At 32.2% G+C, this 27,039-nt stretch overlaps 2 protein-coding genes across 3 annotated transcripts; one reads left to right on the top strand and one right to left on the bottom strand.

Moving 5' to 3' along the window:
• Window positions 1–213: 213 nt before the first annotated feature.
• Window positions 214–11,697, bottom strand: LOC126845670 (brefeldin A-inhibited guanine nucleotide-exchange protein 3). 2 transcript variants are annotated; one of them, XM_050584479.1, is made up of 27 exons: window positions 11,445–11,697; window positions 10,718–10,851; window positions 10,509–10,643; window positions 10,281–10,446; window positions 10,092–10,209; window positions 9,740–10,012; window positions 9,518–9,650; window positions 8,606–8,712; window positions 8,172–8,532; window positions 7,987–8,094; window positions 7,777–7,924; window positions 7,538–7,689; window positions 6,927–7,089; window positions 5,925–6,032; window positions 5,642–5,857; window positions 5,367–5,568; window positions 5,143–5,298; window positions 4,141–4,305; window positions 3,833–4,076; window positions 3,556–3,735; window positions 3,276–3,492; window positions 3,065–3,197; window positions 2,739–2,998; window positions 2,153–2,670; window positions 1,845–2,080; window positions 971–1,763; window positions 214–827 (listed from the first exon to the last, which is right to left on the bottom strand). In XM_050584479.1, exons 1-27 carry the CDS (start codon window positions 11,527–11,529, stop codon window positions 615–617), a joined length of 5,724 nt encoding a protein of 1,907 aa, XP_050440436.1. In that variant the 5' UTR covers window positions 11,530–11,697; the 3' UTR covers window positions 214–614. The 2 variants fall into 2 exon arrangements, with proteins under 2 accessions (XP_050440436.1, XP_050440437.1); XM_050584480.1 differs by lacking the exons at window positions 9,518–9,650; window positions 10,092–10,209; window positions 10,281–10,446; ... (1 more) ...; window positions 10,718–10,851; window positions 11,445–11,697 and having other exon boundaries at window positions 9,740–9,856.
• A 7,447-nt stretch (window positions 11,698–19,144) lies between these two features.
• On the top strand, window positions 19,145–25,414 carry LOC126845676 (uncharacterized). The gene is made up of 2 exons (XM_050584491.1): window positions 19,145–20,156; window positions 25,296–25,414. Exons 1-2 carry the CDS (start codon window positions 19,248–19,250, stop codon window positions 25,371–25,373), a joined length of 987 nt encoding a protein of 328 aa, XP_050440448.1. The 5' UTR covers window positions 19,145–19,247; the 3' UTR covers window positions 25,374–25,414.
• Window positions 25,415–27,039: the final 1,625 nt, after the last annotated feature.

The raw sequence follows: 27,039 nt of genomic DNA, 5'->3' as shown, positions 1-27,039 counted from the left end.
CTACGAGTTTTGGTGATAAAATTCAATGGAAAAAAATCAATTGATAATTTTTGTATAATGTATTATATTTTCAAACAACATCGCAGCAAACATTAATAATTTTTATTACAACAAATATTAAGGAAATAGTAAATATTTCAAACTTTAAAAGTTAGTACTATTATTTTGAGTTATAAGTAACTGGCACGCACAATAATAAAAAATAAAAAGTAATTATATTAAAGGATGAGTATAGTAAGTTTTCGTTAGATAAAAAATAGTACATAATAATTGATTAAGTTTGTACAATAAATAAATTCTAGTTATAAATATTCCATTTTACTTATTGAAAAATACATAGTATTTGAAAAAAAAAAAAAATTAAATTATTAGTCTTACAAATATCTTTTTTGATATTTATCATTTAGATAAATTGATGTCTTTAACAACAGTCTTATATATTAAAAGTTTAACTATTGAAGTTAATGATAATATTTAAAACGGTAAGTTTGAGGTCTCTAACGTTTAATTTATCATATTAATATCTCTTTATTGATTATTATTCTAATTAGTTATTGAAAATTTAATCCGACCAGTCCGTGTCTTTAAAATGTATACATAACAGATGAAGGTACTTATTGACAAAATCCGTAAATTATGGCCACTCTGTGGTAAAATTCGGATAAGGTGCGTTTCAAAATAGGTCTCGTGGCCGACGCTGTTAATATTCTGACGCCGTTGAACAATACAGGTAGTAATATTCTAAACGAGTCATCGTCCAATTGCGACACTATATCAAACACCGAAATCAACATCTCGGACCACACAGACTCGTGTACTTCGCTGTCCTAAATTAAAAATTAAAAAACCAACATAATTATTAAAACGATACGTGTACATTTTTTTACAAAATCATCAATACATTTTTTTTAGACATTTCGGTTCAAACGAAATAATTTGTTTAGCGTCAATACAATTTTTTCCAACTCACTTTACTTATACTAGTCTGCCTTTGTTCTTCCACTTCTGGTGGTAAACTGTCTTCGCTTTTTTCTACTACGTCAGGCTGGCCGGGCATGGATTTTGCATTTTTTCTCTTTTTATATTCTTCGATTAGGTTATCTAAATTTTTGCAACTAGCCAACGAGTACACGGCGTCGTCTTCATCGCTTTCGCTGTCTTCAGTTTTAGCTGTTAACGGAGCGTTCGGATAAATTTTCTTGAAGTCTTCAAATTTGAAACCCGCTGCATTGCCGTTAGTTTCGAATAAGTCATCGTTTTGCGCCACAAAAAAGAACACTGGCTTGTCCCCGGCTCTGTCGACGGCACAGTGTGTGCCGTTTTTGTCCATCACTATCTCAACGTATTTCTCACAGGCGTCATCGAATATACGTTTCAGATCGAGGACAAACCGATCCGTGTTGTTTGCCGGCGTATTCGCATCGACAATACATTTTATTTGATCCGAACTCATCGAACGAGTTTTGTGAATACAAATTTCAAAAAGAGCGACTAACGACAATGTCCACGCTCCTCCGGCCTGTTTGTACAGGTTGGCTGCTTTTTCTAGGCCGGCCACTTTTTGAATGAGGAATTTAAGACCCGGCCTGGAATCGAATTCCCACGATATACCATACGTCATGTCCAGACACGAAATAAACGTGCGGACCTGCAATTCGGTCAATACTGATAAATAGCCGGGCATATCCGAACGATCCAAACATTTAGACACTTTATCGTCCATCGGTGTCATCAGGGACGATTGTAAGAGAATGTTTGCCAGACTAAATTTAGGACAAAAAAAAAGAATAAATACAATATTGGTTCGTTTTTTTTTTTTGTCGTAAAAATGTAAAATAAAATACCTCGGAATAGCTTTATCGGTGCCCTTGATCAATACGTTTCCTATTAACTGCAACAACATTTCGTTTACGAACAACCCGAAAACTATATTTTTGTACGGCACACGTTCGGGCACTTTTTGCCACTGATTGTCCAGGTCGTCATCGCACCAATGGTGGCACAGTAAAAATATGAAACTCCTTTCGTCGTCGACAATCGTATCGGTGGTTTTCATCCTCTGATGGTCTAGCAGAAACACCTAAAACGTTAACAGAAAAAAAAAACACATTAAAACTGAAGAGCTTTAACTAAAAAGCGCTTCAACACATACTTGTTGCGATAGATGCTTTAAGTGTAAGTTTTCGTCGATCGTGCTGTCTCGTCTGGCGGCCACTTTAATTCCGGCTGCCAAGTCGCCGTAAAAACTATCGGAGAACGGTCTGTACGTCATCGATACTCGAGTTAGAGGATACAAAGATAGGGCACACGCCCTGTGCAAACCACAGCTGATCAAGTCCCATTGGCTTTCTGTGAAATATTCACCAGCGCCAAAGACAAAATGTCTTAAACACGCACAGCCCAATCGCACGACGCACTCGACGGCTTGTACGCAAAATTCGTTCAACACAAACAATAACTGTTTGATCACGAGCGTGACTTCTTTTTCGAATTTCGGATCATAGTTTTTCTCCATTCTGAGGTACGTCACAATCAAGTCTGTCGAGTTGCCGCACAGCTGTTTGAAATTGAGTATGTCGTTGAAGTTTTGAGTCGATACGATTTTACGCGACCATGTTTGAATAGTTGGCAGTAGTAATCGATTGATGCAAAAACAACCGAACGTAAAACCTGGAATTATTTACAAATACAGTGATGCAAACTATTATTGTAAATATTGAAATTAAATGTCAACATACCAGGCAGCTCGGGAAGCAACTTGAGCATGTCGAGGAGCAATTCGAGACTTTGCCGCTGGTATATACCGGTCGTACCCATGACTGCAGTGCACAGTCCTTCGACAATACAATACCACACTCTTAATAAACCGCAGGGCTGATCGATTTCTTCCAAAAGCATTGGTGCTTCGTTTGGATCGTTAAAGGATAACTGTTTGTAACCACTGTCAATGCAATTAATCTCGGCAACGTCAGTGTCCGCTAAAGTGAAAACGTGGTTTCTAAATAAAATAAAAAAAACCTTGTTAAGATTATGTTTTTTCTTTGACTACAGACACACGGCTTACCGATTGGGTACATGAAATGCCGGACAAGCGGGCATTACGTACATCGACTTCAATATTAAACTGCAGTGTCGCAAATGACTGAGTGCGGCTTTACACAACTCTAGTTTTCTTTCACCGTCGGACTTATCAAAATCTATGAAATAAATATTATTAAATTATACAATGAAGGTTTTCTAAAAATACGAACATTTATTTATCCACAATAACTCACTGTTTCCCTGAACGTGTTTGACGAGACAAGCGATACAGTCGACTGCTGCATTGGAAAAAGCTAATGTATCGTCAGTGTCGAGGAAGACTCGAAATACTTCTAAAAGCGACGACAAATGACTGCTGTTGACTACTTTTAACGCGCCGAAAAGAGGTCTCCATCCCGATCGAATATCGGAACGGTTACCTTCGACAAACTCACACAAGCTGCTGACGATCTAGAGACGAGGGAAAACCGTACTATTATATTTGCCATTTTGACAGTTTTTCAACACGCTAACCTGATCTTGGATTTCGACGTCGCACAGTTCCAAACATAAAAGATTTTCAAAAGGTTTGAACAGCAGTTCGTTGATGTGGAAATGAGGCAGCTCCGGTTGATCGTTGAGGAAAGACAAAACCGTATCGTGAATAGAGTCTATCGCTTGTTTGGACAACAATAAATCTTTATGACACGAGACCTAAATATATGAAGAAAAAAAATTAAAATTAAATCAATCATTCGGACTTAAAAAAATTTAAACAAGACAACTGTATACATAATGGTATTACACTAACTTCCATAAAACACGGCGACACGACCGACCAAACTTTTATCATGTGGAACAACGGACGGCCGCTTTTGATGCATCTCAACATCAGTCGAGATAACCGCGACAAAAGCGTGGCGTTATTGTCGTTAGGTTTTGGACTTTTCAGATCGGACGTTTTGAACAATTCGTGTCGAACGGTCTGACTTAAACTACGCACAAATTCGATTAACGCCGTCAGGTTCAACTTTAAAGCAGCGTCTTCGAAAAGTCTAAAAACATAAATATGTTGGTATGAATACAAATCATCAAAGCATATTAAATGCGAATACCGACCGGTCTACATATTGGGACAGAACACAAACGACCCGGGCCGCGTATTCTTGGCTAAGTACTCCGTTGGTGTCAACATCGGCCCTGCTTTTGTTCACCAGAGAAGCGATGGACTCGGTCATATTCGTAGGAGAAGTCGGCGACGATAGAAAACTATAAACGTCCATGCTGAAACAACAAACAAAATGTTTACGATCAATTACCAACTTTAATTTATGTATAAATTATTGACGTTGAATTATTTATTCAATTAAAAGTTGATTTATTAAGTAAAACCTACTTTGGAATTAAATACTTAAAAAAATAACCTTAATACAAATTTGGATTAAGTGAAAATTGTAAATATTTTTGTGTGCCTATTTTCTGCTAATATATCCAATTAAGTTGTTTCTTTAGTGTGAGATAAATTAAAAAAAAACTTTTTACACATATATTTAGCTTTTAAAAGTGTACCTACAGTAATAGTATAACTGTAAATTTAATTTCTAAGATTATTTTAATTTTCTTAACTTAAATAATTTTTAGTTGTACTTGTTTGTTAAAAAACGTCTATGAAATCGCTTCTTTAATTAGGTAAAAATAATTAAATTATAAATGTTTATAGTTAAAAGAAATACTAGGCTACAACCTTGTATTGGAATCTTTTGAATAAAAATATATACATTTTAAGCTTGTTTATTATAGTAAAAAATAGAAATTTTAAGTCATTGAAAATAATTTGACATTCACACAAATAATTAATAACAAATAAAGAAATCAATGCATAAATAATAAATAATTTGTATAAATAATAAATAGGTACCAAATTATTGAAAATATTATTTTTCCCTACTAACATTTTTAACTTTGTGTGCACACTTGTTTCGATTAATAAGAGTGTGGCTCAATATGCTCAATATATCAGCTGTTGGATAATATTTTTTATAATAATAACAATAAATACAATGTCAAATCGGCTTTCCAACCGCCGGCGCAACATACTAACTAATATTAGATAGTTCTCACCAAACTTCTTCGTCGCTGTCCAAGGACGTGCCAAAATTTTTACGCAAATTTTCGGACCCCGATATTTTGGGTTTGCTCTTGGTCGACAGCGATGTTACAGGTGAACACGTCTGGCGAAAAAATATATGCTCCAAGTAGCCGACATACAAGGCACAACTAAAAGGTTGGTACACAATCGTTTAACGGCCATAATTTTTAACCAAAATAAACTCCCAAAAGTATACTTGAAAATGTGAGGCCAACACTCTTGGCCGTGGCATCCGAATTCCAATCCTCGTGACAACATTACGTCCATGCTTAGAACGTGCGAAGTAATCAACTTAGGTTGTTTTTTCATCATACCCGACAACCAGTTGGCGGGACCTTTTTGCGTGCAAGAGGCTGTTACGAGCAGAGAAAAAATCCCTTCGCAACGATTGTGCATACCTGTTAAATAATTAACAATTAAAAGAAGATCCATTTTATAGAAGTACAATCATAATTACGATCAAAAGCCTACCGACTATATTGGCGAGAGTAGCGGCTTTTTGTAACGCGTCTAGACTATGTTGTACAGACATCTGACGCGTGATATCTTTATTGATTTCACTTCGCAACAGTTTTCTCATTTGAAGATTTTTTGTATCGTTAATAAAATCACATTGGAGCGGGACGGCCAAGACATTCATCATGGTGTCCCAGCAGCAAGTCAAAATACGTCTGCTTAATTTTATACCTGAAAAGAACACCACAACATAAATCAAGTGAATATTTTACTTGCGATTTTTCATATTGCAACTCACCGGCTTCAATATCAGGACTCGTTTCGTTTCTGCAAATAGTGCGTTCCAATCGGAGACAGTCGGACAGCAGCCAATTCACTTTATTTTCAGAACTGTGCCCGTCGATATCTAAAAATAGTAAAATTACAAATAAATTTGAATCGGTAAAAAAATAAAACCACACAGTCTATTCAACATAACGGTAACACAAGTAGCAAGCGCCGCTTTTGGATGAAATGATCTGATGTCAAAATGATATCGCTAAGAAAATTGATTTCAACAATCGCAAGAACGCAAAAAAAACAAACCCACTACAAACAGTTGCGTGAAATTATAATTGGCAATAATTTGGTCATTTTTTATATAAACATTTAAAAACCAAGTAAAAAGCTAGTTTGTTCATAATAACTCGTTAGAACATCTATTATTATCGATTAACTACCATTTAAATATCTATGAATTGCTCGACAAAAATGTATAATTGTAAAAAATTTTAAACAAAACTAAAAATGCATTTAGAAATTGTAATGAAAAAATAATAATAATAATTTGATAATCTTTTTACTTATACATTTTTTTTAAGGCTTAAAATTAGTGTTTTTTTTAAACATATATTTATATAAAAATAAAGTTACCAAATTTTGGAGTTATTAAAATCAGATTTTATTGTAAACAATTAATTGAATTTATAATTAACGAAAAATTGTTTTTTCAATAACGTTTAAGTATGTGTAATTGCAGGGTGCAAAACAAATAATTGTAACAAGCTAAAAGCAAAGTTTTACGTTTCATTAGGTTCATTTAATCAGAGCCGATTTAGTTCAAACTAATATTAATTGAGTTTTGAAATTATAACTGTCCAGTGTCACAAGTGACTTTTTTTTTTTAATCAAAATATAAAAACAATTTGAGCACAAAAACAACACTCGTGCAGAAAGAAAAAATAGCATTTGCCGGTATGTTTAAATGTGCAATGGAAATCCACACAACTCAAGCTTTAAATTTCAAAAGCCTCGTAACAACCTGTCAACAGATCAATTAGCGCCAGATGGCCGGTCGTCTGTATCTCGTAACCGGCCGACACCAGTACGTTGGTAACTAGGATACGTTGGTAAAGCTCGGCCAACCAACTAGTGGACACGTACATCAACATGCCACTGCTGTAAACTTCCTCTACAAATTGTTCCTGTACAAAAAAAAAAAAAAGACCGTCCCCCCTGTAGTAAAGTCAACATTGGAGGTAGTCGATCTCTGGAGTCGAATTTACATTAATTTACTATAGAAATCATCCAACGTTCTTACGTTGACTAAAACTTACAATTAGTAGTATTAAATTTAAAATCCTCAAATTTAAATAAAGGCACGTTGAACATTTTGCAATTGGGAATCATTTCAGACTTGGGAATTATTTAAATTAAAATTAAAATAATTATTAATTATTTTAATGTTGTTAATACAATAGAACACTTGAATTCCGGAATATCTATGACTACAGTAGGCATTTTTGTATTTATTTATCGTAAACTAACAAAGGTGGCTTATCACTTAGCTTTCAACTTCCATTTACGATTAAAGACCAAAAACAATCAAGTTTAGGTACTAATTATTTTGGAAAAGTGTTCATCACAACTCACTTCGGACATAATAGGTATTATGTTGGGATCTTCGTAGTAGTGTTGATGAATCAATTTCAGATTAAGATAAAGCGACACACAAGTGGCTACGTATACACCATCGGCGTTTATTATTATTGAACTCTCCGTTTTGCAGTCTCGGTTTAATATCTCTGAAACAATGATAACACAGGAAGATCAACATTAATTATACACGTATTTCTTTAATCGAAATTCTTCGTTTAATTATAAACGCCAACCGTCGCAATAATTCGAAGCGAATCTCTGAATCTCTTCGTCCACTTGCAATGTACTTCGAAGCGGCAATAAAGTTGGCAAAAAATCCGTTAGGGTTTGGACAAAATTAATGGCGTTGCTTCTTTCCAAATCCAAAGCTTCGACCGTTTCCTAAAAAAAAAAGGAACAAAACATTTAGCTATTAATAAAATGTTGTAGTGCGAACATCTTACCGGTGCCACTTGAATAATGTTCAACATATTTAATTTCTGCACCACTTGTTCCATATGATGTACTTCTTCCTTAAACTTTTCTTCAGCTTCCGCTTCCATTTCGTCTATCTATTTTTTGCCAACCCAAATAAACAAACATTACTATTTTATCGGCATGTCTATATTTAATTAATTTATAACCTAACCTGTGGATCATTTTGGTATCCGCCTTCTGGTCCTTCGGTGTTGCCGCTACTTGGTACGCCACTGCTACTGCTCGTACTGTAAGTTCGACTTTGGTGATGTTCCGAAGACGTATCCGACGAACATTGTTCCATATAAATGTTTGGTAGTCGCATCATCAATTCATAAGTAAGTGGACCCGTGTAATCGCAATCCGATAACGACTTGAATTCTTCGTTTATTCTGTCGACGTACAGATCGTTAATTCCTTTACCTGTTGATATTTCCAGAAGCGTCGTCAACAAGGAAACAATGCAAGACACGCTTGTCGAAATGATTTCCCAATCTGCACATTTGGCACATTCTTCTATCGAGTCCATCGTTCTACCGTCATAAAAAAAGACAATTAACTTTAAGCAGTTATAAAAATAACGATGACAAATAAAGTCGCACTCACAAACGGATTAAGGCCATGTCGCTCTGTTGACATACTTTATCATCTTTGTCGTCTTCAATTAGTATGGGTGCCGCAAAATCTACAACTCTGTTCGGACTGCTTAGTAACTAAAAAAAAAAAACATTTATTCAGTATTTGTCCAATAATAATTATTACAGTTATGCATGAAAAATCTAAATAATAAGGTAACAATCAAATAACACATGTTATTATAACTTTTTAGGGATCAATTTGTTTTTTTAGGATCGAGAGCAAATACTAATTACTGTATTAGCTATCGCCTTTACATTAAAGTTTGAAGCGTTAAAATTAAACAATTTTAAGTTTTCAATGCTATTTAGACCATTTATGAAATTCTAATTAAAAAATATCGCCACAAAGATTTTTGAAATTTTATGTTTAGTTAGAAAATTTGAATTAATCAACGTATTAAATCAAATTAGTTCAATCCTTTTTTTTTTTTGAGATTTGCGAAACATAGTATCAAATTTTTTAGACTAGTGTTTAACTTTAGGATCATTTAATTAATTACATCAACAATTATTCTAAAACCTTTTAACACAATTTTTAAAATATTTTATGAACATTTTCTGATATTTCAACAAACACCAACAATAAAATTATGTATAATTATTCGACTTGAGAGATTGATTTTTTTAAATTGAAATTATAAATTCTATTTAAGTTGTTATTAAAATACTTTTTTTTCTTATAATGTTTTGATAAGTTGTTTTGTAGTGAATGTAATTAAATAAAATGTTAACATATTAGATTCTGATTCTTTTCAGAACTACTTAATAAGTAAAGATTTGTTCAAGTATTAAAAAAAAAAAACAAATTCACAATAAAAATGGTAAATTAGTCAATTCGGAATATATTTTTTTATTTTCTATTTCGTCCACGCTTACATACCTCTCGCAAAGCTTTTAAAGCGTCTATTCTATAGATGGGCGGCGGATACAATAGCATTCTATGGAAGACCGACTCCAAGACTGGTCTGAGAGAACTCACACATCCGACTAATCTTACTAACTGACTTCCAATACTAAAATAAATACATGCCCGGTGTTAGTAGTAGTTAGTATTCAAAAATTGGTGATAAGCACGTAAAATTAAACTTCCAATTGTCGTTACCTGTAAACGGTCTTGGACCGATTGCTGTTGAAGCCGGGCGCGCTTCCCAAGACCCCCGATCCTCTGCCCATTTTTTTACCGTTTTCATCGTCCCTAGAGACAATCTTTTTGTCTACTCGGGGCGAGCCCAAAAACGCAATGAGAGCTGGACACAATCGCTGCCACAGAAACATAGTGAAATGACGGTTATCGTGAACTTTTTGTGGTAAGCTGGCTGCCAGGGTATGCAAACACTCGAGGTAAAACACGACGGCTCGACTACATCGATCGCCACTATTCCGATCCCACAAAAAATATACATAAATATTGTCATACACTAGTAGAGTATTATTTTCAAAAATTTAAACCATACTTTTGGGTCTCGTCAATTTTGCTGACGATAAATTGCATAATCGGCAGAACTTCGTTGAAACATAACACGCCACCAGCGCTGTTGTCCTTAATTTTATTCAATTCTTCACATTCTTCGTCTAAAAATTACAGTACAGACGATTAAAAAAATAATTACCCATAGCTACAGAAGAGTGTTGATATTGCGTACCTAAATAATTACAAAAGTATCTTAGCGTCTGGCTAACAGCTGCTTGGGCGGCCGACTGGATTCCTTGATTGCCGTTTTCATAGACTTCACACGAAAGCGTAAGTATTTGAATTATAATGCGACCGTTCATAGTCCAATACGACGAACAGGCGACGTTTAAAAACACCTATGAATGAAAATATTGTATTATACACATAAACACAACAAGAGACCGACAAAAATAGATACCTTCAACATATCAATTTGTGTATCATCCGACTGTGTTAAAATAGAGCTGATTGTGTGTAACATTTGAGACGGCAACCATAGGGAATCGTCTTCGGGTTCAAAATTTGACTGAAACCTATCGTCTCGTAGTATTTTCTGCAGAAAACGAAATACAAAAAAATACTGTTATTGATTTAATTATTACATTAAAATAATTTCAACAAGCTCACATTGAGTCCGGATAATGCATGAGCAACCAGTTTACTCTTTTTGGTTTCAAACGCTTGTTTGAAAACGTCTAAACATTTCGCTCTGAGTTCGTAGGCCGGATCGCGCAACGTACCTTGCTGCTTATCTAAAAATACTGGAAAACGAAATATTATTATTACTTAAATAATATTTACACATCTAAGTATACAGTGTTCAGCTTAATTATAAATACATAGCATACACTACCACAGTACTATTTAATCAATGTTGTATCTTAATAAGATATTAATATATAAATTCAAGACAAAAATGAATCAAATTCTTCTTGTTTCTAACGTTTACAAATTCATAAACAATAACAATAGTTAACAAGACGAGTCTTGTTTGGTGCACTTTTGTGGATTTTAAAGCATAATTAACACAAACTCTCAGTCTCTTTGTTTTCGATTATTTTAAAACTAAAACGAGATATAAATTCTGAAAACATTAGCACATACATATCAACATTTTTTTTTTAACATACTGATAATTAGGTTTCTTTTTTTTTTTTTAAGAAAAAAAATCATATTACAGCCCAGAGTTTTGCACAAATTTTTAAGTGTTCAAGTTTTAGATACACTACAATATGGCCGTTAGGTTAGATTTAGTTCTCATAAAGTGGAAAATCGTGTTTTATCGGTTGCATATTAAAACAAATCAAACAGGACAGAGAGTTTTTCGGTCGTGTATTGGTAAAAAAAACCTTACCATATGCTTCGGTAGCAGACTGGCTGAGTTGGTTGAATTTCGCGTTGGCCGCGTCTTTCGATATTTGTATAAGTAGATCTTCCATCGTCGGCAAATTATGTAGCGTTATTAATTAATATTGTAACTGCTCGCGGCAACAGTAGCTATTGACATGTTTAAGTACACCTACACTACACATCACGACGTTCGTTTAGACCGACAAAAACATCAATAACAAAACGAAAAATAAAAGCCGGATTCGGTATTACCCGAAACGCGGACGAACATTGTTTATTGGCTCTGTTCATGCGCTGTTATCAACAAAGTAAACAGGTAGGTCGTGATAATCGCGAAACGGCCGCCGTGTAGCCACGGCGGAAGACCAGCAGCCATTTTTGTAAAAAAAATGATAACGCGAGTTGCCGGCATACCTTGTGTACTTTGTGCACCGATAACATTTTGTTTCGCCGTTCATTGATAACGCCGGCCGCCGCGTCAGCTGCAGCTGTTGGCGCTGTTATCAATTCATAAACGGATATTATTTAATTCCTCGTGCAAATACCAAGTTGTAACAACCCTAACAAGATCAAACGAAGAGATATTGCACAGGGTAATTCGAGTGCACAAATTTAGCTGGCTAAGCAACTTACCAAGGCCTAAAACCATCACATATGTCCTGGACGCAAAGCTTTTAACAATACTAATGGCCGGTCGCGTAAACGTTCATTAAAGGTTTAATAAATCAATTGATGTTTAGTGGTCAGCGATTTGTCCATTCAATTTTAATGAACCATTAAAACTTATTGTTTATGCAACCCGGCAAGAGTGGCGAATCACCATGAGAAATCGTTGGATAGAGAGATGGAAGAAAGTATACAATGCAAAAATAGATCTAAATAGCATTTGATGCTAAAAAAAAAATATTATTTCATTTTAGTAAAAATATAATAGAAATAAAGTTATTATTATGACCATTCTCGGTAATTTAAATTAGAAAATCAGTATAGCTCACTTAGTATAGCAAAATTATAATCTCCTATTTTACAACCAGCTGATGTATATCATTTTAAAAAACGCATACACGTTTTCGTATCCAAGCATTTTTTTTTTTTTTAATGTTTATGACAACTTATTTAAAGTCGTTTACTTAGTATAAATTTGATTGGATTTTTACCGTTATTCTGTGTACCTTCTAAACGATAACATATCTATTAATCTTATACTTTGTTTGTGAATATAATTTGTTTAAACTGTTGTTTTTTAACGACTAATTTAATGTGACTAATTGCTATTAAAATTGCGTTTTTTTCCATAATAATTACTTTGTGTATTTTCTGAACATTAAAAATATCTATTGAACTTTATTGATGATTATTTCATTATTTCACGTCTTCAGCAAAGCTATAGCGTGTTTCGAATTCAGGTAAGTAAGTATTAAGGTATTCTCAACTTCTTTCATGTTGTTATTAGAAACCGTATACCGGGAAAACCGGATTACTTGGGACATATGGTTAACTTGGGTCATATTTTTTTTAATACCTACGTACACAAATATTGATCTCGTTTTGTATTTTTTATAGCTTTGTCAAGTTAGTAAAACATAAATGCTAACTGGTACATCTCCTGGGCAATTTTTGAATTCTGTTTTTGTCAATAATTCGCTTAGTTAGACATCATATATTTTTATTCAATATTTTATTTCTCTATAAAAAAAAAACAACACACTCAACTCCCCGAGAATAATTTTATAACAGACATCGAATTCAAAATCGATGGACTTGGCCATCGTGGCATCGTTCAAACTTAAATATTGTAAATTTCGTTAAGTAGATACTATTATTAAAGTCGATAATATACTAGTCTATCTAGTCCTATATTATCCGTCTAGTCCATACTAGACATCACTAACACAAACCTGAAACCAGAATGTCATTAGTTTATTATTTAAATATTTAAACATATTAATAACTCTTCGAGCAGGTTGCAATTGTTTACAAATATGAACAGGACCGCAGGCGAACACACGTTTTAAATTTCTAAATGGGGCTGATTTATACTTACAAATATTTAAATTATTTTACTTATTGTACATTTTTTTTTTAGTAGAACCTTGTTATTCTCAAGCTCGCGGGTACATCAGATACGTTTTTCTTACATTAATAAATACTTTGATTAAAAACCATAGTATATTAAATAATAAATATATAAATCCCCACACAAAAAACATATATTAGCAACATAAATAACAGTACAAGAAAAATTATAAATTTAGTTAGAAAAAAATTTCACTATATAATACCAAGCTTTCATTTTAAAGAAAAAAAAAAGACTTGTTAAACATTATTTGTTTACAAATAAATAATTTGGAATTTAAACTAACTGAAACCCTAAATCTAAAAAGTATTCCTTTACGACCTTTTCCACGTGTTTTTCAATCTTCAATTTGACCTCAGCGTGATCACTTTCCTCAAGGGGCTGGTCGGTTGTTTCATCTTCTTCTACCGTTTCTGCGTCCATCGAAGAACTTTGATTAAGACTATCACTAAGATCAATAGCATCAACATCTTTCAGTTGCATGCAATATTTCTCCATTAAAGGTGACAAACCATCTCTTACTTGGCTTTTTAAAATTTTTTTTAGACCTTTATAATAATCGTTAATATTTACATCGGCGTCGTCGGGGTATTCATATTGCAGTGTGGTCTTAACATCACGAAACGCAATCACGCTAGTTACTAGCGGTTTTATATATTTCTTTAATACAAAATATGTTCTATTTTTTTCCAGCGGTTTTATCAAAAAATTCAACGCACACGACATGTAATCAAACATATTTTTGCCTTTTTCGAAGAGTTCTATAAGGGTGTGAAATAGCTTAAAGGATTTCCGATAATTCTTAGGGTTTACTTGAAAAAGTTCAACACTAAGAATCTTACCTGATGCACATTTTTCTTTGTAGCTACGTTTTTGAAACCTTTTTCTTTGATTCGCAAGATGTACCTCATAATCACATTCATCCAGGATGCTTTTAGTCAAAAGTATGAACTCAAACACAGCATTCGCGTACACGCATCCCAACAGCTTATTGGCCATGGAATATTTTTTTTCCATGTTTTCTTTAGTGATATTATTCGATTGATTGGGTTGTTTGGGGTCTATAAAGATGTAATCTCCCGAAAACGAAGACCGAGTGCACGAGTTATCGTGATATTTGACTTGCATGTGATTGAGTCGGCCCCATCCTTCATTTTTTAGAAGTTTATTTAGTTTGTCGATGTTTTCTTTACTCGGCACAAACTCGGCGAGTTGGACTATGGTTAATAGAAATAACAGATCAATCCACACATTATAAAACATTTTATCAGCTTGAAGTATTTTTTATTAACGCGGTAGGTACAAAAAAAATGTATATATTATGTACGAAGGGTTACATTCGTTCTCAAACAGAAAGCTCTATGTGAAACGGTTGACTCGTTTGACATTTGGAAATTTGTTTACTTCTAATAATAAAATCGCTGTTGTTTGTTCATTTGGCATGCAGTTTTTTTATTCACCAGCATGGCAGACTATAGGTCTTGCTTTGATCAATCGAAACTTATAACACATTTTAGCACCTTGAATTATTTCGTATTAACGCAGTAGAAAAAAATATATATTCTATCGCGGATCCGGTAGAACAATGACTCAAATGCACAAATTAAAATTTTACAGGAGACGGAAAAAACCAAATTATTTAAACTAAAATGTTATGGGATGTAATTTTAATGGAAAGGGAATGGTTGGGAAATTATTACAACTACAATTACACCGTTTTACTACCTTATGCGTTCGATATATTTAAACACATTGAAGCATTTAGCCTATTTTACCAAGTTTTGCAGTTAGGTTATTATTCTTTAATTCCTGGAAAACTGTGTTTTTCCCAGATTTTGTATATTTTAACAAAGCGTTTATTTGAAAGTGATTTTATTCACTTTTATTACTTTTATTTCTAATAATTCTTGTAGACCTGTGACCTCTCCGTCCCCTCGTTGCTTTGATTACATTATGCCTATACTCTACTGTACTAGTCCTCTCGGATAAAATCACTTTCAAATTAGCGTTATGATGCTTATTTGGAAATACAGCACCTCAATTTAATACTTTTAAACTTTCCTTGTTTACACTGTGCTTGGTTTGGAGTTTGGACCGTACCGGCTTCTTTTTTTTTTATCTAGAACAATTTTAACGAGTAGAACGATTTTTTTTTCAACGTGAATAGAATTCATTAACCAGAGGCCTAAATTTGGGTTTCTAATTGGTAATGTGTTAGATTTTATTTTATACATTGAACTTTCTTTGTATGAAATACCCAAATTTTTGTACTATTCAATGCAATAGATATAAAATTTACTGTGTGTACAAACACAACAAATTTTCATGTGTCTTATTTTTTTAGTTTCGTAGCAATGAGAAGAACAAAACGAGTAATAGCCCATAAAAAACATTTCACTAAATCAATAAACAATTTTACATATTTGGTATTTAGCACACAATGCGTTTGCCAAAAACAAATTGAAATCGACATTCTTTTTTATTTAAAATATTATGCAGGATTAATTTTCGTACCCTGCATTGTTCTTTTTTAAATCATATTTAAACCAATCCAATACCATTGTGGTTAACCAGCCAAGATATTTTTTCCACAGCTGGCTACAATATATACGATAATATATTGTACATGTTTTATTTAATCTCTCGATATTATAACTCCATTTAGGTTATTTTACCACTATCGTCAAATCTCTATGTAATAACCATTAAGGTTAATTATCTATTAGGAATATAAACGATGAACCTGTCTGCTGTCACCCAAACTTGCGCAGTCATTTAATAAAGGCAGAACATTAAGGAACAGTAATAGACATATAATATTATGTACTAACAAAAAAATGTATTATGTGGAATATTTTATTGAAAAAATCCACCGACGGTACTTTTCCCGTCAGCTTAAGTTTATGTGTAATATTCTACAATTTCAGATTTCATAATGTAAATAGTAATAATAATAAGATAAATTATAATTTATTATGTAATGAACAGAATACAGATGCCAGTGTTTTTCTAACATTAGGTTAGGATGTGGGTGGAACTTGTGGACGTCCGAGTCGTATCTGTTTCTCAAATGATTTGACATCATCCGTCCTGTATCGCTTTTTGACATAATTTTTATCCGTTAAGATACACTTGCGCTCAGTTGAGTCAATCTCAAGTTTTTTAATGTATGTTTCTGGAAATTGTGTACCACAGTAAAATTCTAGCAAACGACACTTGGATAATAAAGAGGCAACGTCATCTACATCTTGCACAGATCCTTTTAAAAAATTGGAAAATATTTTATTTTAATTTTCTAATATTAGTATACCAGTTACTAATTTTGTAATGCAGGACATGACTGTTTTATTTGTCAGTACGAACTCATAAAAAAATAATTCAAAACTGGTTATCAACCAGTCAAATTTTTTATTGAAATATTTTCAATTTAAAAAGTTTAAAAATTATACACGTTACTATTTAAGTTTCAAAATTTGCTACAAAAAAAACTAGTTTGGGAGGGAAGGGGGTATAAACATAATGACTTGTGGAAAATTGAGATCACATTGTATAAAAACACTTTGAAAAAAAAAAATTGTAATTATTAATTAAACCCAGTGAGATATTGAGTGGGCCATGATAAAAAAAAATCACCTTGTATATAAAATATATTCATAGTTTTCAAAAACCATACAACTAAATCAACAAATGTATTATTTCTATACTTGAATTCCCAGATAATTTATTACACATTAACTGTGTGACTGTAGTCACACACTCTTTCTCTCACTCTATCCTCAACAAAAAGATGAATTTATTAAAACTGTTATTTGACATAAAACATTTAATAAATAAAATAAGGCAATTATCGACTCTTAAACAAGATTTTAAAGCTATTTACGACCATAACAAAATACGTAATTACCTTTTTCAAGTCCTAACAATTGAAATCCTGTAACAAATACATCAAACATCAAATCGTTATGCAGTTAATAAAACCAGGTTAATATGTTTTACACATAACAATTTCCATTTGGTCTGAAATCAACAGGACATAAATGAATGGTAATGCATTTAATTTTCTATTCTATTATAAACAGAAAGACGGATTTCAAGGTAGAAAAAACATGTATATATAATATAATGAGAGTCTGTTTGGAAAATTCAATAGGAATAAAATTTTGGAAATATTTTCATAAAAATTCAACAAAAACTATTACCCGATAAGGTTGGTTCCTTAACTTAGTTTTTGGTAAAGAAGTTGTTGAGTATAAATACCTGTTATATTATCGAGAAACGTCACAAGTGCAATACAGTGCATAATACCGTCGTCATCAGTCGAGTCCACCATGTAGTCGACTATATATTCGTCGTAATCGACCGGCACAAGATTAGGTCGCCTAAAGAGTTATTTATATTATTAAAAAAAAAAAAAAAATTTTATGCTTTGAGTTGCCATTTAAATTCCATATTACGCAAAACTACTAATGATATGGATTTTGGATTTCGGTTAAGACACTACGCCAAATAAAACAGTCGTGTCCTGCACCACAAAAGTAGTAACTGGTAATCTAATATTAGAAAATTAAAATTAAATATTTTCCAATTTTAGCTTCGATACAAAGCGGCGAAGGTATTGGTTTTATTCTGATGTGTTTTTTTTTATCTGTATACACTGTAACATTTTTAAAACTCAACCAATTCCTTCTAGTAGCAACTCTATAAATTTTAAAATTGCATCTAGTTTGTACTTTGAGCGGGAAAAAGTTTACTTCTTCACAGTCAAAATTTGAAAAAACAAAAAAAAACCATAACCTATTAAACGGAAAACAAATTCGGCATTACAGTTTATTTTTAATTGCCGGAAAAACTGAGTTTTCCCAGATTGCGTATATTTTAACAAAAACACCTAAAATCATAAAAATATATAGATCTATGCAGAATGATACTAATACGTTTTGTGCACAAGTACCACTTTTGACTTTAGGTTTACCCGAATTCAATTATTTTTTTGAAAGTGATTTTATCCGAGAGGACTTTCACAGTAGAGTATAGGCATAATGGAATCAAAGCAACGAGGGGACGGAGAGGTCACAGGTCTACAGGAACTATTATAAATAAAAGTAATAAAAGTGAATAAAATCACTTTCAAATAAACGCTTTGTTAAAATATACAAAATCTGGGAAAAACACAGTTTTCCAGGAATTAAAGAATAATAACCTAACTGCAAAACTTGGTAAAATAGGCTAAATGCTTCAATGTGTTTAAATATATCGAACGCTTAAGGTAGTAAAACGGTGTAATTGTAGTTGTAATAATTTCCCAACCATTCCCTTTCCATTAAAATTACATCCCATAACATTTTAGTTAAAATAATTTGGTTTTTTCCGTCTCCTGTAAAATTTTAATTTGTGCATTTGAGTCATTGTACTACCGGATCCGCGATAGAATATATATTTTTTTCTACTGCGTTAATACGAAATAATTAAAGGTGCTAAAATGTGTTATAAGTTTCGATTGATCAAAGCAAGACCTATAGTCTGCCATGTTGGCGAATTAAAAAACTGCATGCCATATGAACAAACAACAGCGATTTTATTATTAGAAGTAAACGCATTTCCAAATGTCAAACGAGTCAACCGTTTCACATAGAGCTTTCTGTTTGAGAACGAATGCAACTCTTCGTACATAATATATTTAAATTTTTTTTGTACCTACCGCGTTAATAAAAAATACTTCAAGCTGATAAAATGTTTTATAATGTGTGGAGTGATCTGTTATTTCTATTAACCGTAGTCCAACTCGCCGAGTTTGTGCCGAGTAAAAAAAACATCGACAAACTAAATAAACTTCTAAAAAATGAAGGATGGGGCCGACTCAATTACATGCAAGTAAAATATCACGATAACTCATGCACTCGAACTTCGTTTTCGGGAGATTACATCTTTATAGACCCCAAACGACCCAATCAATCGAATAATATCACTAAAGAAAACATGGGAAAAAAATATTCCATGACGAATAAGCTGTTGGGATGCGTGTACGCGAATGCTGTGTTTGAGTTCATACTTTTGTCTAAAAGCATCCTGGATGAATGTGATTATGAGGTACATCTTGCGAATCAAAGAAAAAGGTTTCAAAAACGTAGCTACAAAGAAAAATGTGCATCAGGTAAGATTCTTAGTGTTGAACCTTTTCAAGTAAACCCTAAGAATTATCGGAAATCTTTTAAGCTATTTTACACCCTTATAGAACTCTTCGAAAAAGGCAAAAATATGTTTGATTACATGTCGTGTGCGTTGAATTTTTTGATAGAACCGCTGATAAAAAATAGAACATATTGTGTATTAAAGAAACATATAAAATCGCTCGTAACTAGCGTGATTGCGATTCGTGATGTAAAGACCACACTGCAATATGAATACCCCGACGACGCCGATGTAAATATTAACAAATTTTATCAAGGTCTAAAAAAAATTTTAAACCGCCAAGTAAGAGATGGTTTGTCACCTTTAATGGAGAAATATTGCATACAACTGAAAGATGCTAATGCTATTAATCTTTGTGATAGTCTTAATCAAAGTTCTTCGATGGACGCAGAAACGGTAGAAGAAGATGAAACAACCGACCAGCCCCTTGAAGAAAGTGATCACGCTGAGGTCAAATTGGAGATCGAAAAACACGTGGAAAAGGTCGTAAAGGAATACTTTTTAGATTTAGGGTTTCAGTTAGTTTAAATTCCAAATTATTTATTTGTAAACAAAGAATGTTTAACAAGTCTTTTTTTTTTCTTTAAAATGAAAGCTTGGTATTATATATTAAAAAATTTGTTTCTAACTAAGTTTATAACTTTTCTTGTACTATTATTTATATTGCTAATACATGGTTTTTTGTGTGGGGATTTATATATTTATTATTTAATATACTTTGGTTATTAATCAAAGTATTTTTTAATGTAAGAAAAATGAATCTGTACCCGCGAGCTGGAGAATAACAAGGCTCTACTATGACGTTGCGATCAAGAGATTTAAAATGAAAGAAAGTATCAAAACATTGACAACGTCAATGAGTTAATTAATAATTAATCATTGAGCAATATAGCTAAGACAAAATAATTATAAATTCGTGGTAACGTAAACGTATAATTGGTAATTATTGACTATAGTCATTGTTCTTTGTTGCCACATGCTTGACGATAATAAATATAAGTACTGTATTTACAAATAAGCATCAAAGCGTTAATTTGAAAGTGATTTAATCCGAGAGGACTAGTACAGTAGAGTATAGGCATACTGGAATCAAAGCAACGATGGGACGGAGAGGTCACAGGTCTACAGGATTTATTATAAATAAAAGTGATAAAATTTAATCAAATCTCTTTCAAATTAACGCTTTGATGCTTATTTTTAAATACAGCACCTCAATTCAATACTTTCTAACTTTGCTGGTTTATACTGTGCTTGGTTTGAAAATACTAACTACCGATTTGCATCGTTTTTTCGAAGTGATTTTATCACTTACAGATTTAAAAATTCCTGTAAACCTGTGACCTACCCGTCTCCACTATGCCCTGACCCAACTATGCTCTGTCCCCACTATGCCCTGACCCCACTGTACATTTTTTTTTTTTGTTAATATTGCCTATTCAAAACTCCTTAAAAACAGACGGCATGCAATCCCCTCTAAGAGGACGCCACAACGGCCATTTCTAAGGAGTAAAGTATAAGCAATTTTTCGAAAAATTCTAATTTAGAGTTTGAACTATAATGTATACTTTATTAATACAGTAATGAGGATACTTTATTAATTGTCATTTTTTATGCCAGACCATCACAGTCAATTCTATAGGATAAAATACAATTTGTTTGCCATCAAAACTGCTTTGCACGGATTAATTTTTCTCAAGCTTCATACATACAGTAAGTTAAGGAAAGAAATTCATAAATATTATTTACGACAAAATTATCTGTGTTCCATCATCCGTATTTTTTCGATATATCTAATACAACCAACGCTATATAATTTTTAAAAAAGTAAACAAAGTCCTTTCTTAATTATTTCATTAACTGGTTGAAATATTAAAAAAAGGGCAAAAGTAGAACACAGACAATGTTGTTGTCTATAATATGTAAAAATTTGGTTTCTTAGTTTTGATTATAGCCTTTGAATATTAATCCGCGCAAGGCGGGTTTTTTGAAGAAAATAACGGGCGTGTGATGTCCTCTTAATGCGTGTTAAATTAAGTTTTTTTTTTAACTTAAAACTTATTTTGGAAGTGAATAATAAAGTTGTTGTGAAAAGTTTCCATTACATATGGACATATCAAGAGAGCAATACTAATTAATAAGCGCTATTATTTTTTCACAAAAAAAAACACTTGGGGGGGATAAAAGTACATTATTAAGTATACAAGTTTTATAACTTAAGATGACTTTTGTTAGGCGTTCTTAAAACACAATTTCCCTCATAACGAAATTGTATTTAAATATATAGTACTATAGTAAACTATTATTATTATTATTATTTTAGAAAATTTTAGTTTTATTGGAATATATTTACAATCTGTAAACAAAAATAATATAAGCAAATATTTTGACAAAAAAAAAAGTTTCTCGAGGGGGGGAGTCCTACGGATAGTACTTTCTTTTACTTGGAATTACTGGAGCAGGTCTTTTAGGAAATTACGGTGAAGACCAGAATGTCTGGTAGAGAACTAGAAGCGAGGTTATAAACGAGTTAGTTCGGATGACCATTAAGTTTAGAGTGGAACATTGCATAGTAGATTATGGCAGTTTCGTGAACTGTTTTGGCGTTAAAGACTGAACAATTTCAGACTTAAGAACATTTAAAACTAAAAAAAAAAAGGAGCACATTAGAGTCGGAGCACGTAGAAGAAGGACATGTTGTTATTTTTCACAATTTATAGACAAGTATAATGTTGTAAAAGTTGATTATTTTAAATCAAGGTAGCTACAGTATTAAACTTGCGCTGAGGTTGATTAAAATTCCAACTTCACACAGTAATGTGATCCTAACCAATAGGCTAGCCGATATGCCGTCAAATCAATTAATTCGAGATCGTTTAACAACTCTTGTTGTCTGGCCATTGTTTTGGATGAAAAATAACTAGCACTTTGTTATAAATTATTGCTGAAAATGATCAGTCAATTTTAATTAATTATAACACATCACAATATTATAATGTACGTTATTCCAATTTTAGTATTTCAATATTGTCAAAGTTGTTTTAAATTTCAATATTTGTAGCCGTTGAAACGGTTTTTGTAAAACCATATAAAATTAAAAAAAAAAAATACGATTCCGTTAAATAATATATGTTTTTTGACATTTTCATGCCTTTGCTTTGGAACACACACGGAAAATCGACACTAATTATCTACACCAACTAACGATACCAATTACTGACACCGGTATCATAACGGAAAAAAATCAGCTGATTTATCTGATAAGATAAGAGAGGTAAGAGATAAGAGATTATAGATATGTTTTTACTTTGGAACACAACCGGAAAAAGCGACACCGACACCGAAAATGTATCCTTACATATCCTTATATGTCCTTCTTATGAGGGTGGAAATGGGGATGGGAATGTTACATTTATGTGATAGGATATGGGATTATAGGAGATAAGAGATAGGAGATTAGAGATAAAGAATGGAATTGGGGTTGGGAATGGGGATAGAGTGGGAATGGGGGTGGGGCCATATATGTTGTACTGACAACGTTCAAAATAGAAATGAATAATAAATTCAACAAATTCAAGGGGAAAAATTCTCTATGTACTGTTTTAGGCCAGATATTATGAAAACTCTAAAATATTAGCCAGAAATTTGATATGTTTACTAGCCACCTTAGATACATAAAAATGTATCCCGCGGTGTTGCGGACTTGTACGCAAGCTTTTAAAATATAATATGTAATACCTATGTAAAACCTTTAATAGAGCCTTGCAAACATTTGCGATAAAATCTTCTCCTGAGACAAAGCGGTGACCCATTTTTTTTAAGCGTCTTGCGTAGAAAAACATAGTTCAAACTCCGCTTTCTAAGTAATGTTTGTACACGATAAATAACAAAAAAAAAAAAAAAATGAACAGATTATGAAAATAAATGAACATAATATTTACACTGCAAAAAAATATTTGGATTGTGACTTTTCGGTCGACGTGAAAGCCCATCTATAAGTCGCAAGCGGAACATTTAGTTTCAAAAGCTGAACAAGTCGATTGTTGTCCAAGAACATCTTACCAACTTCGAAAATTTAAGCAAGTATTTCTATTAAACTCTAAAAATTGACATTACGCTAAAACTAAAAAACCCATGAGCCTAATGAGTGAAAAGTTATGGTGTTAAAAAATAGAAATAAGGATTTCTTATATCTAGTTATTTTTTATCGATTCTTAATCATCGTTTTACACAATCCAGATTTTGGAGAGAATTTTGTAATTGTTTTTTTGTTTATTTCGTTATGTGGCTTGAAGTGTACTTAAGGATGCGTATTGAAAAAAGGCAGTTTTGAAAATTGTTTTCATAATACCTCAAAAAAGTAGATCTCTTTGCATATACAACCAAGATTAAAAGATATTTAAAAATATATTTCGTCCGTACCAAGTCAAAGAAGAAACATTCAGCAAAATGATTTAGATTTTGCATCATAACTGAATAAGTTTGAACAGTACAGAGAGAAAAAAACAAATTTTTGTAAGGAACTAAATTCATATACGTGTACATTTTTTTTTTTATTTTAATCGCCAAAAATAAAATTTCAAAATACGAATGTAACTCTTCGTACATAATATATATATTTATATTTTTTTGTACCTACCACGTTAATAAACAATTTTTCAAGCTGATAAAATGTTTTTTAACGTTTCGAATGATCTGTTATTTCTATTTACCATAATCGAACTCGCATCGTTTTCGTACCAATCTAAACCGTGTAAAAAATACATCAATAGACTAAATCAACTATTAAAAAATGAAGGATGGGACCGACTTAATCACCTGCAAGTCAAATATCACGATAACTCGTGCACTCGGTCTTCATTTTCGGGAGATTACATCTTTATAGACCCCAAACGACCCAATCAATCGAATAATATCACTAAAGAAAACATGGGAAAGAAATATTCCATGACGAATAAGTTGTTGGGATGCGTGTACGCGAATGCTGTGTTTGAGTTCATACTTTTGACTAAAAGCATCCTAGACGAATGTGAATATGAGGTATTTCGTGCGAATCAAAGAAAATGGTCCCAAGAACATAGGTACAAACAAAAATTTTCATCGGGTAAGATTCTTAGTGAAGAACCTTTTCAAGTAATCCCTAAGAATTATCGGAAATCTTTTAAGCTATTTCACACCCTTATAGAACTCTTCGAAAAAGGTAAAAAGATGTTTGATTACATGTCGTGTGCTTTGAATTTTTTGATAGAACCGCTGGAAAAAAATAGAACATATTGTGTATTAAATAAACATATAAAATCGCTCGTAACTAGCGTGATTGCGTTTCGTGATGTAAATACCACACTGCAATATGAATACCCCGAGGACGCGGATGTAAATATTAACAAATTTTATCAAGGTCTAAAAAAAATTTTAAACCGCCAAGTAAGAGATGGTTTGTCACCTTTAATGGAGAAATATTGCATACAACTGAAAGATGCTAATGCTATTAATCTTAGTGATAGTCTTAATCAAAGTTCTTCGATGGACGCAGAAACGGTAGAAGAAGATGAAGCAGCCGACCAGCCCCTTGAGGAAAGTGATCACGCTGAGGTCAAATTGAAGATCGAAAAACACGTGGAAAAGGTCGTAAAGGAATACTTTTTAGATTTAGGGTTTCAGTTAGTTTAAATTCCAAATTATTTATTTGTAAACAAAGAATGTTTAACAAGTCTTTTTTTTTTCTTTAAAATGAAAGCTTGGTATTATATAGTGAAAATTTTTTTCTAACTAAATTTATTATTTTTCTTGTACTCTTATTTATGTTGCTAATAAATGTTTTGTGTAGGGATTTTTATATTTATTATTTAATATACTTTGGTTTTTAATCAAAGTATTTTTTAATGTAAGAAAAATGAATCTATACCCGCGAGCTGGAGAATAACAAGGCTCTACTATGACGTTGCGATCGATGAAGGTAATATGAGTTACATGTATGCTTGGAAATCAAATGGTTTATATACTCAAAGTTAGAAAAATAAATATTGTACTATTTAAGAATAGAAATGTATGATTGGAAGAAGAGGCAAGTAAATAAAGTGTGATTAGATGAAACGGAATTGAAGAAGTACAATGTAAAAAAGTGTAATTGAAATTGAAATTTCCTTAATAAACAATTTTTTATTTATTTCACTTTTTCAAGCGAAGTTTTAGTGATTTAGATCTGAAAATTAGACCAAAGGTAGATCTAAAATAAAACTATAACATATACAATTTTCTCAAAAATCTGTAGTCAAATATTTTTGGCCACAATGTAGATATCACTATTTCGATACTTACAGGTACAGTAAGTGTTTTATAATTTTGATGATGAGTGAGCAAGTGAGTGAGTCAGTAACAAAAATAAAAACTTTGAAATTCTCCCCTTTTAAAAAGGCCTAATATACTTGGCGTTCGAATTTTTACAGTATCTTAAACTACTCAAGCTTAATCTATGTTTCAAATTTCAAAAGCTTATCTTTAGAGGAAACAGAGATACGTGGGTAAAAAAAACTTGGGTGAATTGGTTCGTGTAAAGATACACTGGCATTGCTGAAACTTGACCTGACTCACTGCCGTGTGCTCAGATAGTAGTAGAACAAGTGTAGCTCGCCTTAGCGAGCTCTGCTTTGGCCGAATGAACCGACCAAAAATACATAATGTTTAGCACTTTGGTTATGGTCATTCGAAGTATGGGTTTTTTTTTTAATCAAATGACTACCAACTCAGTCTTTTCAGAATTAGCTTGCTAATTAATTAAAAAAGTATAATATAAAAATGTGAATATTTCCTACAGGGGAATTTTCAATAACACGCTAGTTTTAATTAACTAAAGTTAATTAAAACAATTTTTTCAAGTTTTGAAAATGTAATGAATAATATAGTAATAAATTATATGTAATTACATATAATTTAAGAAAATATGTTAATTTATATTGAAAATAATACAATTATTATATACTTTTAATTAATGTGCGACTCGAAGAGAAACAATGTGAACAAAAATTAATAATGATAATATATGATATGTTTTGATCGTTATATTACTTTTATTAAATTCCTTTGAAGCGTAAAATAATAATAAACGCTAAATCAAATTCAAAGAAAAACGCAACGCGGTCTTTGTATACCGAAATCTTCAATCGGAGTAGTATAATGTAGGTTTCGAAAAACAACTCGAAACGGTTTGTCATGTTGTACTCGGAAAGTATGGAAATCAACATATTCTATTTTAAATAGACGCACAATTTTACGGTAGTCATCTGATAAGTTGGTTTGTAGTTTTAAGACTTCGATAATGCTTTTACAACTTAACTCC

This window comes from Adelges cooleyi, unplaced genomic scaffold (genome assembly GCF_023614345.1).
Source record: "Adelges cooleyi isolate 19-005CV unplaced genomic scaffold, UGA_ACOO_1.1 ACOO_flye_CR_arks_rails_tigmint_CR_PRNA_8, whole genome shotgun sequence".
In the NCBI taxonomy this organism is placed as follows: domain Eukaryota; kingdom Metazoa; phylum Arthropoda; class Insecta; order Hemiptera; family Adelgidae; genus Adelges; species Adelges cooleyi.
This window is presented reverse-complemented; position numbering and strand designations above follow the sequence as displayed.